The 16,150-nt window shown below is 41.8% G+C and overlaps 1 protein-coding gene and 1 long non-coding RNA gene across 3 annotated transcripts in view; both read right to left on the reverse strand.

Annotated features, from left to right (window-relative positions):
* The window catches only part of RNF145 (ring finger protein 145), a 43,062-nt gene extending 33,269 nt beyond the window's left edge, over positions 1 to 9,793 (reverse strand). The window contains exons 1-2 of one of the 2 annotated variants that reach the window (XM_051631328.1): positions 9,575 to 9,793; positions 529 to 742 (exon numbers count right to left, since the gene is read on the reverse strand). In XM_051631328.1, coding sequence (XP_051487288.1) covers positions 529 to 712 — 184 coding nt within the window. In that variant the 5' untranslated portion in view covers positions 713 to 742; positions 9,575 to 9,793. Of the gene's footprint in view, positions 1 to 528; positions 743 to 9,574 lie in introns of those variants that run through there. The other variant, XM_051631329.1, reaches the window with a different exon arrangement.
* Positions 9,794 to 10,401: 608 nt separating this feature from the next.
* Positions 10,402 to 15,811, reverse strand: LOC127390219 (uncharacterized). The gene is made up of 3 exons (XR_007890821.1): positions 13,321 to 15,811; positions 12,942 to 13,077; positions 10,402 to 11,463 (listed from the first exon to the last, which is right to left on the reverse strand). It is a non-coding gene; the product is annotated as an uncharacterized LOC127390219 (long non-coding RNA).
* Positions 15,812 to 16,150: the final 339 nt, after the last annotated feature.

Raw genomic sequence — 16,150 nt, forward strand, 5'->3', positions numbered from 1 at the left:
TAAACCTCAGCTGCCTGAGCTGTGTTAGTAATTTTGTCCATTTATCTGCAATACAAGGACTCATTCTTACCTGCTCTAATCCACTCACAGCATATATATGGTTCACAAGGCTGGAAACAGTAGAGCCATATCTATGCAGCTCTGAAAGCTCACCTGCTGCTGCTGTGGTCAGAATCTGAAGTTTTCCGTGGTCTCTTGTCTAATGCTAATGCTATAAATTACAATACTTTTTGCCTGCACAGCATTTCACAGCAGCTTTCTCATGAGTTAGACACAGTCCAAAGTCACTGTGCTATTCTTTCAGGGCATCAGCCGTTTCCAGAAACCAGTTTTACACCATTTACATATCAAGACTAAATAACAAAGCTCCAAAGAAAACTCTAGATAAGATTTCTTTACTGTTAACATGAACACTGCCTGAAACAGAACTGTCATCAATATATTATCATGCTACTACCAAATTCTTAAAAGTCTAGTAGTAAGTAAAAAAGTATTTACTAGTTTTCTCTTGAATACATGTACACTTACCCACATAATGCATGTTAAGGGCCAAGTACTTGTACTGGAAGAGAGGGTTGTTGTGCAGGCTGCTTCTTTGGATCTGCTGGAAGAATGAGCTGACATCCCATCTGTACAAGACATCCAAGAGCATGATACTTGGGACCCTTAGGGCCACATTTAATACTGCCTCCAACTTCTCCTTTGCAGCCATCCTCTTCCCTTTCTGTGAATTGGCAGCAGACTGTAAATAGCACAAGACAGAGAGGAGTAATCAGATCAATCTCACTGTACAAACAGCTATTAGGCTTTGTGATCCTATGAATGGGGCTTCCTGTGTGGCCACAAATGACTGAATGAATCAACTGAGTTAAATTCAAATCCAGACAGAATAGCTTCTATTTTTGCTATATAGAGGTCAATTCTTCCCCAGTGATACTGTAAAATGGGGAAGGAGAGGCAGATTGATGACATCAAAATGGTCAGAGTGTGCATCAAATAAACCTTCACACTTATTTGCACTAATTTAGCAGTCAAGATCCCAGCATACTAGGTACTACATAATCAATAACATGATAGGCTTTGGAAGCAAGCACCTGATAAGCTTTAGAAAGCAAACACCAACAAAATTAAAATACTTTACTTAGCTTAGCACTATTTATATGCCTCTCAAGTTAAGAACTATTTTAGTTTGTGGTTGTTTAAAACATTTTAGAATAATAATTTTTTTTCAATGCAAATTGAAACAAGTAATTTTCCAATATCTAAGGTTTTGATAAATAATTTATGGCATTCATTAACTTCTGTGAATTTATATATTTCCAGAATTTGAGAGCTGTGGGTTTTGAAGACTAGGACCAACAACGCAACTATCCTACCCATATCGATGGAATTCACCACAAGGAATCATACAAAAGACCATATCCTCACTCCAGAGTATTAGAAGGTAACTTAATTTTGAAGCTTGAGCTAAGAGGCTATGGATGATATAAGACAATTATGGGCACTTTAGAGTTCTTCTTTAAAACCGGAAAAAAATGCTAGTCCACAACGGCATATCCAAGGAGATTTAGTCACAAACAGGACCAATTTGAAGAGCAAAAGGATCAGTTCTCACATACTGTCAAAAGCACTGCCTGCAGCCCAAACTGACAGTTGTTCCTAACTGAAATTTACTGGTTTTACCACATGCCACCTGCCCAACCTACAATTCAACCCAAGCTGTCAGCCAACAACTATTTACATTGTATTAGAGAAGTCCAGTCCAAGTACTCAAGGCCAAGGTGAGGATGATCCAGCAAGCCTTTATGTACAAGCAGGTATTCAAAGAAGCAAAAAGAATTACCTGTAGCACAAACAGCCCCTCAGTGAGATCAGGTTTAAGATAAGGCTGCCAACCCCAATTATTATGGGGACAATTTGAAAGAACTGCATCCACACTGAAGAAACTGAAAAATCTGCACTTTAAAATGCACTTTTAAATAAAGGTTTACAAGACTTTATCCATGTTGTCCTGGGCCAGTTTTGAAGTATCTGCAGTTGTGCAAGTTTATACTATCAGGCCAACATGGAACTACAGCAAGAAATGAAACCATGCTCATACACAAAAATAAAAATCTTTCTTGTTGTTTGAACACACACAACATATCCTCATGTGAAGCTTCATGCGTTTCCATGGCCAAGATTCTAGCATGAACAGTTCACGCACACACCTAAAGCCACACCTTGACACTCGTCAAGGCACGATGACATAAAAACAATTCAGCTCCAGAAGTCAAGACAGATCAAAACAGATCTGGCTCAGTAAACTACAGGTTACAGGGCTGCTGCATGTCATTGTCTAGCTCACAGTCTAACTATTCAAGTTATGTAAATGGTGGCACTTTTTACAGAGCTCTTGTGACAGCTCTACAAACCCCAAAGACAGCACGTCCTTCCTCTCACACAGGAAGTGCCTCCCAGCTACACTGTGCATCCCGGATGACAACAGTTTCATAGTGCTTTCCAAAATGAATGAAAACATCAGCCAGAAGACTACAAATATGTGGAATGAACAACCAAACCCACTGCCCAAGCAGCTACTACTGGCATTTAATATTTACTGTGAATAAAAGATGTAGTTTAAATGCATGGTATTGTACCAACGAAAGTTGGGAGTGACACAGATTGCACAGAAGCTTTCTCCAGACTTCACACTGAAATACAAGCCTATGCTCAGAAGAGTTCATAGGCACACAGCTGAAATAATTCATATCAAAACATTTTAAATGTCCTGAAATTGCCAAGTTTGAAAAATTAATGAAAACTTTGAAATTAAGTTGCCCCTTGGTTTTTCTGCTAGGTTACCTTTCCAAGTGGATCAGGGCTTAAGGGCTGGCAGAAACTGACTTGCAAGTTTCCACTGTCACAAAAACACCCATGTAAGGTGACAATGAGAATCTGATTTTAAATGACATTCTTGTACCTGTCAAACCTTTTTCCAGTCATGAACAACCAAATATGTAGGACAAGAAGGAAATTTTCACTTGAACTTCTACTTTCCTTCTTTACTCCAAATGCAGAATTCTACAGAACACCCTAATACTGAAAGTTAACTGAGGTTCAGCACAGGAAAATTAAGCTGAAAAACGCTGCCTCCCAAATTCTTACATGCAGACTTTAAAATCTAAGAGAACTGAAAAGTGCAGCATTTATATTATCTATGGAAACCATCTACATTTCAAACTCTTAAAATAAAAACAAACTTTGAAAACCACATTACAGGCTATGAGAAGCAGCCACTGCAACTCTGCAGCATATTCTGTCACTGAATGACAAAGTGTTCAATACTGGTAAGAAACCCTTTAAAATTAACTCCACTAGAAATGCGGATGTGTTAAATAAAGCTTCAGTTGTCACTGCTGCCAAGTTCTAACAGAACCTAATACCGACAAGCAACAAAAGTCCACTGCTGTAAGCTCATTATATTGTAAAGAGCTCTCACAATACATTATTTTGATTGGTGTAAAAACAAACAAAAAACAAACAATCCACCACAACATTAAACCTCTAAAACCTTTAGATAAATGAATGAAGACAAGAGTTGCTGGATGCTCAGATGTTAGGAAAAAATTAGGTCATTCTTGTAAATAGCCAAAAAACAGACTTAAGAACAGGACTGGGAAGCCACTAGCCTGCGTTTCAAAATTTTTTTCCCATGATTTTTAACATCTCCCTGTTCCAAATCAGGGTAGATAAGAACAGTCTCAGGAAGAACTCTAAACTTCACATCCTAAGAAAGTGCAAGAACAGAGCTGTGCTATTTCAGCCAAAACTACTTTTTAAAAATATCCCACCATAAGTGATCAACTTAACATGGAAACATTTTGTTTTTTATCAACAAAGTCCTTATTGAAAAATCCTTCCCTCACCTGACATACCCACTTTGTCGAAAGCATATTCACGGCTAGTTTTTAAAAAAACAGTAGAATTAGTAAAACACAATAATAATTTAAAAAAAACTATCACAAGTCTCTCCCAGCTCATTCCATTAGCAGAACAGATTAGCAGTAAACCCCCTAAAAAAACCACTCAAAGATAACACATATTTTCCTTTAAATAGAATTTTCTTTCTGAGGTTTTGCCATCACATTAAAATTTTACCATTTCAACCGAAGCTGTGAATTATGCCACTTCAACCAGTGTAACTGTTGTTTATGCACCAACTTAAATAGAAATCTGTCATATCACAGGCAGAAAACACTCACTGGTAAAGCAGTATAACGAGGCCACACAAAATCTGCATCCATTTATCCAAGCAGGTACAAAATTACATTAACAGAGTAGAATTTCTACATGTAGAAAAGCATTAATTCTAAAGTTACTCAATGGTTACAGAAATACGCAGGAATAGCTGCAAATTTAAGAATTATTCTACTACTACTGCCACCAAAAATCACCACAGAAAGATACAGCAATTTCATTTGGGATCAGAACTTCAAAACCAGACTTAATCCTGCAACATTCAGCCTAACATCTGTGAACAAGATGCTCACCCTCTTACAGGATCACAACCTTGACTAAAAACCAAGGAAGACAATTTCAAATTCTGTTCCTCACATCTATGAAACTAGTTACTTTAAATAAGTCTCTTAACAAGCAGTCTTTGATCTGTAGCCTAGTTTCCACTTTCAATTATTTGTCAGGAATACATTCTGAAACTGAAAACATCACCAGGAAAAGCTTTTGTTTTCCTATAGGGTAAATTTTGCCAGATAGATCTTGAAAAGGGGAAAAAAAGAAAAAAAAAAAATCCAAGACAAAATATATAACTCCTACGTGGAACTATAGAAAAGTTCAATGTCACATGTTCAAAAACTAAAATTAGACCTATCAGCTGCATTGCATTCTTGCAGTCCCCAGAAGCCTTCCTTCTATATGCCCGTCCTGTTCATGGGAGGAGAAGGGAATTTCAAGTATAGAAGAATCCCATTCTTCAGAGACTTAGATTTCTGTATCATCAGTTTGGGAGGGAGAAAACAAGAGAAGAAAAGGGAAGGAACAGGATGGGAAGGAACAGGATGAAAAGGTTTCTAAAATATGCATTTAGAAAATAATTTCCCTGTGTGAACCTGTAAGAAAAAAAACCCCTAGAACTCCGGGCAGTACGTGACTCACCAGCTCATCAAAACATTTCTTTCTCATGCAATCATCAGCAAGGAAAGCAAAAGATGTCTTGTTCCCATATAATTGAAATTGTCTAACAAGGACAGCACTAAGAAATGTCTGCTGAGAAGGCCAGGTGCAGTGAGCATACCAAGTGTATTAATAAAGAAGTGGAACGTTGCAGATGTGTACGGTAACACTGTCATTAGGATCCAATCAGGATTTCCAATAATACTCAGTTTTTGTAGTTCACTGGAGTAGTTCAGTAATTTAATGTAATAACCAGAGAGTACTTAGCTTTCAATTTAAAGGTTTAGAGAGTTGGTCAGCAAACAAACCACTTAATATTGCTATGTAAGAAGTTAGCAAGAACATTTTTTTTTCTTTTTTCCCCCCTCTCATCTGGTCTAACAATATGGATTGCTAGAGAGCTGCTTTGGTACCTTGACTGGAGAACCTATTTCTACCTAGGAAACAATATAATTCCTAAATTCCTACTCACCCAAGGCTCATTCAGTTGTGAACTGAGGCACAGCTAAGGTTAGTAATCCCAAACAAACAAGGAACATACTTTGCAAAAAAACAACCTTTACTGTAAAACAGATCTGGTCAAGTCCTTATCTGTTCACAGGAACACAAGCGAACACACATTCACATTAAATGCATACTAAAAACAGAAAAAAAACCAACTAGAATCAGTTAACTGTATAGAAAAAAATAAAAGGCCACATTTCCAACTGTCATTAATTCTAGTAAGTTTTATATAAAGGAGGAAAAAATCAACTCGGTAAATGAGGATACAAGGATACATATCACAGAGCTGTGAAGTTAAAATTTTCTTTGAAGATTTATTTCTGGAGTACATTGATACAATATGAGCAGTTCCAGAACACTGTCAATTATATAGCAAGTGTACGATTTATAAACAGCCTGTGTCTCTTATTTTTCATAACAAGCAGGTAAGACCAAGGAACTGAACTCAGGGACTAACACATGTTAACAGAGGTTAAGAAATCCACCAGGTATGCAGTACCTTTGTGGATTCCTACAGGATTGGTGCTCTGCCTGCATATGATCAGTTCAAATCTAGTCACATTAACAGAGGCTGCTTGCTTTTTAGATCACAGATTTGCCAAGTTCAGTCAGGCACCTGAAAGACCTGACTCTAATTTATTTAAAAAAAAATAAAATATAAAAAATTACTAATAATATCTCTAAGTAGAATCTTCAGGGGAAAAAATATAGATTGATTCAATAAACTGAACTGCTCTGAGGTCCTTTTTGACTCTACAGCTTCTTGCCAGCCGAAGGTTTGGTTTATTAACTAGTTATTCTGCTTTTCTTTTTTTTCCCCCCCATCACAGCCATGTTTTCAAGCCTACACCTACAAGCCTGCCTAACTACATTTGTATCAGCACATTCTGAGAAAATCTGGGCAGCAATCCCAAAGCGCCTCTGCAGAGGATAGAACACCCAGAGGACCTGCACACAGAGCATTAGTGACAGCCCAAGATGATGCAGTCTGTGACAACCCACCTCAGAGAGCTGGATCACAGGAAAACCAGACATATAAGTAAAGCTGGTATACCCCATCAACCTCAAAAAAAACCCCGCAACCCAAAAGTCCTACCACGATGAAGTTACATGACAGGGTGAAATATATTTCATCCTCCACAGTTGCTCATTTAGTTTTTTTTCCATTTTAGATACAGACACAACGCATGTTTCCCATGTTTAGAACCTGCAATGCCAATAACTAGTCATCTGACTGGTTAGAAGTTGAAACATAAAAGAAGACTATCAAGATTTCTCTAGGCCAACACAGGAAACATTTCTATTGCTGCTGCTGCCACCTTAGCTATTGAAGTTGTATAAAGAGCACTGGTTTCCAGGCCTGTCAAACAAGCAGCTTAGCTTCCTGCAGTACCAGATTGGAGTGACAGAAAGATCAAAAAAATGGTGAAAATACTTAGAAAAGTCACTTTTAAAACACCTTCAAACTTAAGATGCAATTTATTTTTTTTTCCAGAAAAAGTCCATGAGGTGAATTACCCACTTCTGTTCCTTTTAAGTATACAACTAATTACAAAGCAGCAGGAAATGTTAAACAGAAGGCAGGGAAATTGGCACAAATGTCTGAATCATACTGGAGGCTCTAGACATAAACATGCACTTAAAAAGCAAAACTACAGTGAACTGTCCACTTTATAACCACAACAAACATTGCCAGGTGTATTTGGAGCTAAAAATGGACTGGAAGAGTAAATCAGCACACAAACACAAAGAGTTCCTGAAGACAGAAAGAAAAGCTATCCACATGTCTGTGTGAAGAGCAGGAAAACAACTCACGTTTAGCAAACAGCTTAGAGAATGATTTGAGAGCAACGTGAAACACTAGGCAGGCTGCTGCAGTTTTCCAAGACACACCCATTTGTCCACATCTTACTGGCATGATGTGCCTTTCAGTATCTGCACCACAGACTCCAGCTGCTGAACCAGAGTAAGACACTGTCTTTCCATCATCTCCCAAGGAAGGAATTCCCCAGTACTTCTGTCACTCAGTTCATATCTCTATTAGAATGATGTTGCTTTAACATCAGTGGTTCCTCCTAAGACTAATATAACAAGGTGAATCCTGTGTTCTGGAAAAGCAGCAGCAGCTTTATGCTTTTCTCAAAGATTTTTAAATGATCATTCCACGTAATGGTGGTCACAGACACTTATTTCCTAATGCTAATGAGTCCAGACACTAACAAATCATTTCATGATATTACAGCTCTAAAAAAGTAGATGATTACCATAGTTATTAAAGCTAACTAGAAACAAAAAGATACCATGCACTGGCAGCTCGCTATTTAAGATAAGTGGCAAAAATAAGTCAAGGTTACAGATAAACCAAAGTAACTACATGCAATAGCTTAACAGTTAACAGTTCTCACCTTAATAAAAAAAATTTGCTATTTAAATTTCTCTTCATTAGCCTACAAACAAAAGCGATCAAATACAGTAGTTAAAATTATTTCTTTCTTCCCCTCCCATGTTTGATCTCTGGGGGTGTGTTACATACACAAAAATCCCTAACACAAATACAACCAAAAGGATCTGAGTCTCAAAACCAAAAACAAAGTTAACAGAACCCTTGTACTAAAAATTTCCGAAGAAACAAATACAGCAACACCTACAGACTTGAAAAAAAAGAGTATTCTGAATGAGATCACAAGTGGCTAATACTTATGAGTCAAACTTGTCACAGAAATCTCATTTTTCACTGGTAAACAAAAAGCATTTGTTGCCTATAATGTCTAATACTCTCCCTTGCTTACTGATACTTATGTGCATTAAAAAAAAACACCTTTTTTCACTTTATTCTCCCAATCACAGTATTTATGCACCAGTCCCCGCACACACTGCCAAAAAAAAGGGTAGTGCAACCAAAAGGTAAGAATCCCTCTAACAGCGACCATCTGTCACAACTGTACTCACGGAACCCCTCTCGGTCACAGGGGGAAAAAAAAGCTCAAAAAAATCGAAAATTTTAATTAGAAACCTTATTTTAAAAGGCTACAGAGGGCCTCAAAAAATCGACTAAGACGACACAAGCAGGAAAGAGAGAAAAAGCCCTGTTCTTCACGCTACGGAGAGACTGCTCCTTACATAAGCATTACCATATGCTGTAGGGCCCGTCTCCAGGAGGGAACAACCGGCCTCCCCCCTTCCACCTGCACCACCACCCCGCCAAGGCGTGCGGCGCCTGCCCACCGGGAAGCGGGCTTGGGGGAGATTTCCAGCCGGCTGCGGAAGCCAGAAGGTAAAGCCAGACCCCAGGGAGCGAGAGCAGCACCGCAGCCGCCACGGCGAAGCCAACACCTCGGTCACGACTGCAGCACCGAGCAACTCATCCTCTGGGCCTGAGTCAAGCTGCACAGCCGGGCTGAGCACACGTACGCATGCCTGCAGGCGTGCAAACTCTACGACCCCCCCAGTGCCCCCTCCACGCACACCATCCAACCAGAGACTTATTTCCTGGCCGCCTCCTGCCAGGCGAAACTCTGGCGTTCATCCCCGGCGCTGCCGAAAGCCCCTCGCATCCTTCCCCGGGCCCCGCGCAGCCCCGCCGCCTTTGAACTCTAGTAACCCCCTGCAAAGCTCGCGGCGAAGGGAGGGGGAGCGGAGGGCGGGGAGGGGGAGGGAGGAGGATGAGGGAGGGAGGGAGGCGGGGGGCGCTGCGCACGGGAAAGGCCGGGGAAGCCCCGCCACGCAGGACGGGAACACGCGTGCGAGGAGCGCGGAGCTGTGCGCACCCGCGGGGAGGGGAGGGCGACGCGGGCCCCCGCACCTGGGGGGCGGGGCGGGGGGCACCGCAGCCCCCGGGGCCGCCGCGAGGGGCTGGGAGGGGGAGGACGCGTGCCTGAGGCAGCGGGCGGGGAATCACCTGGGCCGGCGGGGCCGCCGCCGCCTCCTCTTCCCTCTCTTGGTCCTGTTCCCCGGTGGCGCGGCGGGGCTCCGCGCCTCACAACGGCGGCGGCGGCAGCGGCTCGGTGCCCGGCGGCGGCAGAGCGGCTCCTCGAGGCACCATGGCCGCGCCGCGCCGCCTCAGGACGCCGACACCCTCCGGCCCCACAGACGAGCGGCCATGGCCCCGCCGCCTGCGCGCGCGCCCCGCCCCGCGCATGCGCGCGCCCCTCCCGCAGCCCCGCCCCGCCGGCCGCCGCTGCCCCGCGCCTGGGGGAGCGGAGCGGGGAGCACAGGTTTGGGGAGGGAAGCGGCGTTTTCGGCGCAGGAATTTGGGTGGGGAGGAGCTCCGCAGCGAGCGGCGGGGCAGCTTGGTGCCTCTCGCCACGCTGTCAGCCCTTCCCCTCCCCCCCGCTCCGGAAAAGGGAGAGGTTTGGGTTTACATTCCACTTAGAAGAGGAGGGTTTTGGTTTGGTTTTGGGTCCTGCCGGGACGCGGAGGACTCGTCAGGGCAGCTGCGAGTCTGAAAGATGACTCAGGAGTCGGTCAGCAAAATTTGAGGTGGTGTCTGGGCAGCTGTTTGAAAGGCAAATGCTGCTTTAATAATACTCTGTAATGATCTTGTGGAACACAAAACTCGGTATTAATTTCAAATACTAAGGTTGACTCTGTTAAGGTTGGGTGGCCAGGCCAGGCGCTAAGAAAAAACGCTGACCCAAGAGAAGTAATGTTTTTTACCTTGATATTTGAAAAATTACAAAGCCATGTTGTCTGAGACATGAAAAAACTTTACTGCAACGAGGAATGAGGGAATAGACTGAACTGGAAAATCCTGTAGCTCACAAGGGTTGGGCTAGCCAACTTAGCAATTGCTTTATTCCTTCCACCTCTAATGAGAACTGAAGCATTCATAGACATAGATACTAATAACATGTAGCCTCAACACAATGTCTTAACTCTATAAAGCAGAAATACTAAAATAAAAGAGTGGGCATCTGTCCACATTCTGCTTTGCAAAATCACCCTTGTCCAAGTACCCGGGGTTTTCAAAACACCAGAAGAAAAAGGTTGATAGAACATGTCCATGTTAACTTCTCTCAAAACTTGCTGTACACTCCGGTGGTTGTTGTTGGTGTAACACTGGGCCTGTCTTCTCCCAAACACCAGCCAGCCCAGGATGAAGACCAAATGTCACAGCTGATGGAGCCCTCCCAGATGAAAGCCCTTTCTCTGGCACCACAGAGGAGCTCAACTTACTGATACAATTGTTCACAAGGTTCAGACTACAATGCCATTTTAAAAATAGCAGGCTTTTTTGCTGTAAAGCTTTTAGTTTAAAGCTATTGGTTCGTGCAAGGATTCCTGAACATGGTAATGACTTCTCTTTAGAAAGAAAAAGCATGTCCAGCCAAACAAAGGACATGCATGTACTTATGATTGTTACTCAAGCATTTTTTGCTCTGGTCAGGCTTACAAAGTTTACAGAGACCCTTCTGCACAGGGTTTCTCTCCACTGACTTTCTCTCCTAAGCAGTTAGTTTCCTTCTTTGTCACTTCACAGGCCTGTGCTTGACAAGTGCTTGCAGCTCGTTTCATGCATCTTTTTATTAATCATGCCACTGTCACTTAATTATGTTGTTGTATCTGGGGTAAACACACTGCTCAAAACCCTGGACTCCTGCAGAGAGCATGGAAAAACAATAGGTTCACTAGTCTCCAGCCACCCCATTGTTCTGCTGGGCTCAGCCTACTCACTGCTGTGTCACCAGTACTTGCCAGTACCCCACTTCTTATCACAAGGAGTCTGAACCAGCTGTCATATAAGGCAGAAGAATTTCAGCTTCATTTCTAGGGTCTGCTTTTCTTCTCCTGCCATACACGGGTAAAAAAAAAAAAAAAATCATGAATCAGTTCTGTTCTGTTCTTTGTGGGCTTGGTTCAATGCTGACTGAGGCCAGGGGTGATGGTGCAGGATCTCCAAGTCCTACCCCCTGTGTTCAGTGCTGCTTCTGAGAAAAAAGACAGCAAGCAGCAGAGAGAGACATATATTCACAACTGCAGACAGTGATAGATACTTACAGGAGATGAAGTGGAAATCTCCATTATTATTTAAAAGTAATTATATCATGAAAGTATTGTAGCAAATCACTGAAGTTTTTGTTTCAGTTTGCAAGCAAACAATAGGAGCTGAACCCCACTTTTTATTTCATTCTGGAATCTCTCAGAATTTAATTCTGAAAATGTGTTACTTCACAAAAGCAAAGGTTTTCTAATGGGCAGAGATGTTACTCCTGTCTTGTCAGTCGTGTCTTTTTAAAAGCACCTCAACTTTCTGCTTCATTTCTCTGGAATTTTAAAAGCCTTTCGTGCATTTGACACTGGGTGGCAAAGAACTCTGAATTCAGTGATTGTTTATCTCTCATTATTAACAGAAGGTTTTGGATTCCAAACTTCCAATGATCAGCAACTGAGGACTGAAGGGAGCTGCTATGGTGTCATCTCATTAAAACTTTGAAAGGACCTTCTCAGAGTTCAGATAATGTGGGAGCTTGATTCGTCCATGCAGATGGACAAATGCCAGCACCCCAAACTGCTTACAAAGAAAATTCCTCATAAAGAATTCTCAAGAGCAGCAAAATACACTGACATGGAAGGACACTGCATGCCTAAGGTGGACAATAACATGGGCAGTTTTATTTGAAGCTTTTTACAAGCCACTGTCTTGAAAAATACATATGTATGTAAAAGTAAAGGAATGTCTTAACAATTAGGTTGTATTGCATAAAGTCAGACAAAAGTTAAACAATGCAAAAATTAGAATTGCCTGCAAAACCTAATTTGATGCCTCGTGTATTCCTCACAACATTGATGACAGCCAGCCCCAAAGCCCATGTGTTCTTCTCTTGCAGTTTCATCCCATTCACCAGACAAAGGAACAAATAAACTGTAGTCCCTGCAGAAACACGTACCCAGGCACAGGAACCAGGAGCATTACTGGGTCCCACAACAGCAGCAGAGCCAGTGCCTCTTTCTGTTACTTACACTCCACAGCCCCATCTCAGAAAGTCCTGTGTTTTTCCCTGTCTGACCCTATTTCCTAGATTTCTCCCAATCACTTAGCTTCTCATTGACTCTCCCTGCTTTCCAGATCTCTTTCTAGCAATTCAGCTAGTTCCAGTTTCTCAATTTCGTATTTATTTGCACTCTTTTCAAGAAACCACTCTTGCAGGATCTCCAATAATTATGTATCTTCTATAATTAATTACATATATTTTTTTTACCACTTTTATAACACTGGACAGTGCTGACTCCAAACAAATCAACAGCTACTGTGATTTACAACTTACCTAAAAAGCCATACCAATCTCTGGAGGGAAGCTAGAGAGCTGGGTGATGATGTAAGGAAAGTGATGAATCAGGTTTTGTTCAGTGAACAAAAGCATCACAGTTCTCTCCCAAGATACCTTGCCAGTGGGGGATCATCTAGAATACAAAGAATCGAAGTAAATAAAATAAAAATAATTGGGCTGAATAGTGGTAGAAGAATAACAGTTGCATTCAGAAAGTGGAGAATCATATGCTACACTGGTACAAGCCTCTAGTATTTATAGCATCTCACAGTGCCATCATTAATTAAATAATCCTGAAAAAACTTTTGTAAGAAAACTATATAAATATCATTCTAACCTCCCCTTTACTGATAAGGAAGCTGAGACAGAGACTTACTGTATTCCTGATAACTTGATAATGTCTTTCATTTCAAACTTGAGACGTTTCCATGTCTCCAGCTGAGCTGCCAGCTACTGAAGCACGTCACGTTATTGAACACTGGAAATTCAGTTGTCGGTGTTTTGCCCAGAGTCAGGCAGTGATTCAGAACCCACATCCTAACACAGCATTTCCAGGAGACACTGGTGGCAGTGCCCAGTAAGCTGTGCTGCCCATTGTGTTCCAGGGAAGAGGCCATGGGCAGCACAGAAGGTTTGTGCACAACATATCTGCATTGGGCTGGAACCACTGGATTGTATAGACCTGAAGAGTTTGACATCCTCAGACATCATTGCTTTTACCACTTGCTTAGAACTAACTATAAAACAGAGAAAAGGGACTGTCAAATAGTAATAAATAAGAAAGTATTGCAGAAAGTAGTAAGAGTTGAAACCAGAAAGCATAAAACAGATATTGGAGAATATGGGCTCTGCTCTAGATTTTTTCCTAAAGTGGGTTAAATTTAAAAGCGGGGTAGAGAGACTGGCACATATTCAAGAGTTTTCTGAACCAAAAAGCAATCTGGGGGGAAAAAAAAAAAAAAAGAAAAAAAAAGGTGCAAACCTTTGAAACCTGGGAGGTTGGCCCATTCATAGCCTGCATCATGATCACTGTCTCTCCACCATTAGTCACTGAATATAACAAATATTTAGCATCTCTCAGCCCTGTAATGTCATCACCTTTTGCTTTCTAACTCTTCAGATCACAAAGAGATCTTGATCTAAACTTCCTCTTAATTCTCAAGGCAACCTTTTGAGGTTTCCACTTAAGCTGAAAACTTTTTTAACTGATTTTAAAGGATTCTTACCTAGCATCCCCCTGAGTTGCTAGTAGGAATTCTGCTCTCTTAAGTCCAGGATGAACAATAATATAGAAGATGAGCTCCCTGGCTTCAGTAGTTATGCACAGGATTGTAATCCTCATAAATGCTCAGAAATACTTGCTGTTGAACATGAGGTACTTAAAGAGAGCCAGCAGACATCAACTTGACATGCAGTCACTTATTTTATTTCACCCTGGAGCATCCCAGGATGTAGTGCACATCAGGGTGAAAGGAAACATGCATTTGCTTTAAAATTTCCCCACTGCTTTTCCTTTCTCCTTGCTTTGCTAGTGTAAACACAGATAAATACACTGCTCCGTAGCGTAAACCCAGAGAGCACCACCACAAAAGACTCCTCAGTACAAAGAAAAGATTATGCTGTTTGGGCTCTGAATTGTAACTATACAGTACTTACACTTTAGCACTTATTAATGTTAGGATTGAGCACCACCATGCGTTTCCACAGCTAAGTAAAAGGATGTATTTATCCAAGCCACAGGAATGTTGTCAGGATCAGAGCATTTTTCAACTGTGCCAAATGCAGGGACATCCTGGTCATAGCTCAGAATACTAGAACACCAGTATTGTACCAGAAATAAAATATGCATAAACACTTATTATTCTTCAAACATAAAAAAACATGCCCAAACTCTACTGCCTCTTCTTCAGGAGAGCTTTTTAAAAGCCAATCAGAAAATTTAAAAAAAATATTATTAAAATATCTCAAAGAGAGAGGCAATCACACGATGCATCGTGTTCGTAGCCTGAATTTTTAAATCAGCCTGGAAGGCACATAGTTTTATGACAGGGTGTGATTTTTAATTACAAGTTGCAGCTCGGGAGGCTTTCCAGCATTACTGTGAAGTGCTGCCTCTGTGTGGAGGACAACTGTGTGTCACTGAAAGAAAAAGCAAACCTTTTGTGACTGGGAGACACACAAAACTGGTTTCATGTAGATTTACGTGCAACCAGAAGCTAAACTCGACATGAGCAATCACTACAGTAGTCTCCCATTTGTACCACCCTTTTGGAAACCAAAGTGCTTTTATGCTAAAACCTGAATACAACACAGAACCCAAAATACATATCCAAGCAGGAAATACAGTAAATTCACACCCACTCAGGAATCAGGCTTCTGTGCAGTTTTTGTTCACACTGCACCTCTTCAGGGGAATGTATTTACACTAGGAATGGCTCTTAAAAGTTACAGCAGCCATTCTGAGGGAACTTACTTGGTGCACAGCTGCTTACCTCTGCTCTTTTGTTCCCTTCCCTTATTATCACCAAACTAAAAACAGAGAAAAGCATTATCTAACTTCTCTACAAAGCAAGACTGAAGAGAGGACTGAAACTCGTTTCCTCCTTTAAATTTAACACCAACTTTACAGATGCCAAGGGGAACCACAGTCTGTTTCAACTCCACTTGATTTCACACACGTAAGAAACCAGACTTTATCACAGAACATTTTTTTTTCCTTTCACCTATTTCTGCAAAAAACCACCCAAAACAACTGAGTGCAAAACGCCATCTTTCAGCAAAATACATGTTTTTCCCTTCTACATCCATTGTCCATGCACAAAACCACTGCAGCTGGCACCAGTTCCCAAGAATCCCAACAGCAACTGAAAAGTTGATTCAACAGACACAAAAAGATCATGTGCCTGGAAAGAGTCAAAGAGGAAAGAGTCAGCTTAGAAGCTCAGGAAGTTTTGAGTCAGGCTCGCTGGGTACAGAGCAATCTCCTTTCAGGGTTAATAATGAAAAAAAAATGAAAGACACCGCTGGCACCTGGAGTCTGACCGGCCCGGAGCCAGCGGAGCAGCCGGGCCTGCCGGGCAGCGCAGCCGCACCGCGGGCGCTGAGCGGGCGCGGGGGCCCGCGCGGGACCCTCGCTCCCCGGGTTCTCCTTGACAAAACCGCCATTTCCTGGGCGAACCCGAGGGCAGCAGCCCCGAGGAGTTATC

The sequence above is a fragment of the Apus apus genome, chromosome 13 (assembly GCF_020740795.1).
Source record: "Apus apus isolate bApuApu2 chromosome 13, bApuApu2.pri.cur, whole genome shotgun sequence".
NCBI lineage: Eukaryota > Metazoa > Chordata > Aves > Apodiformes > Apodidae > Apus > Apus apus.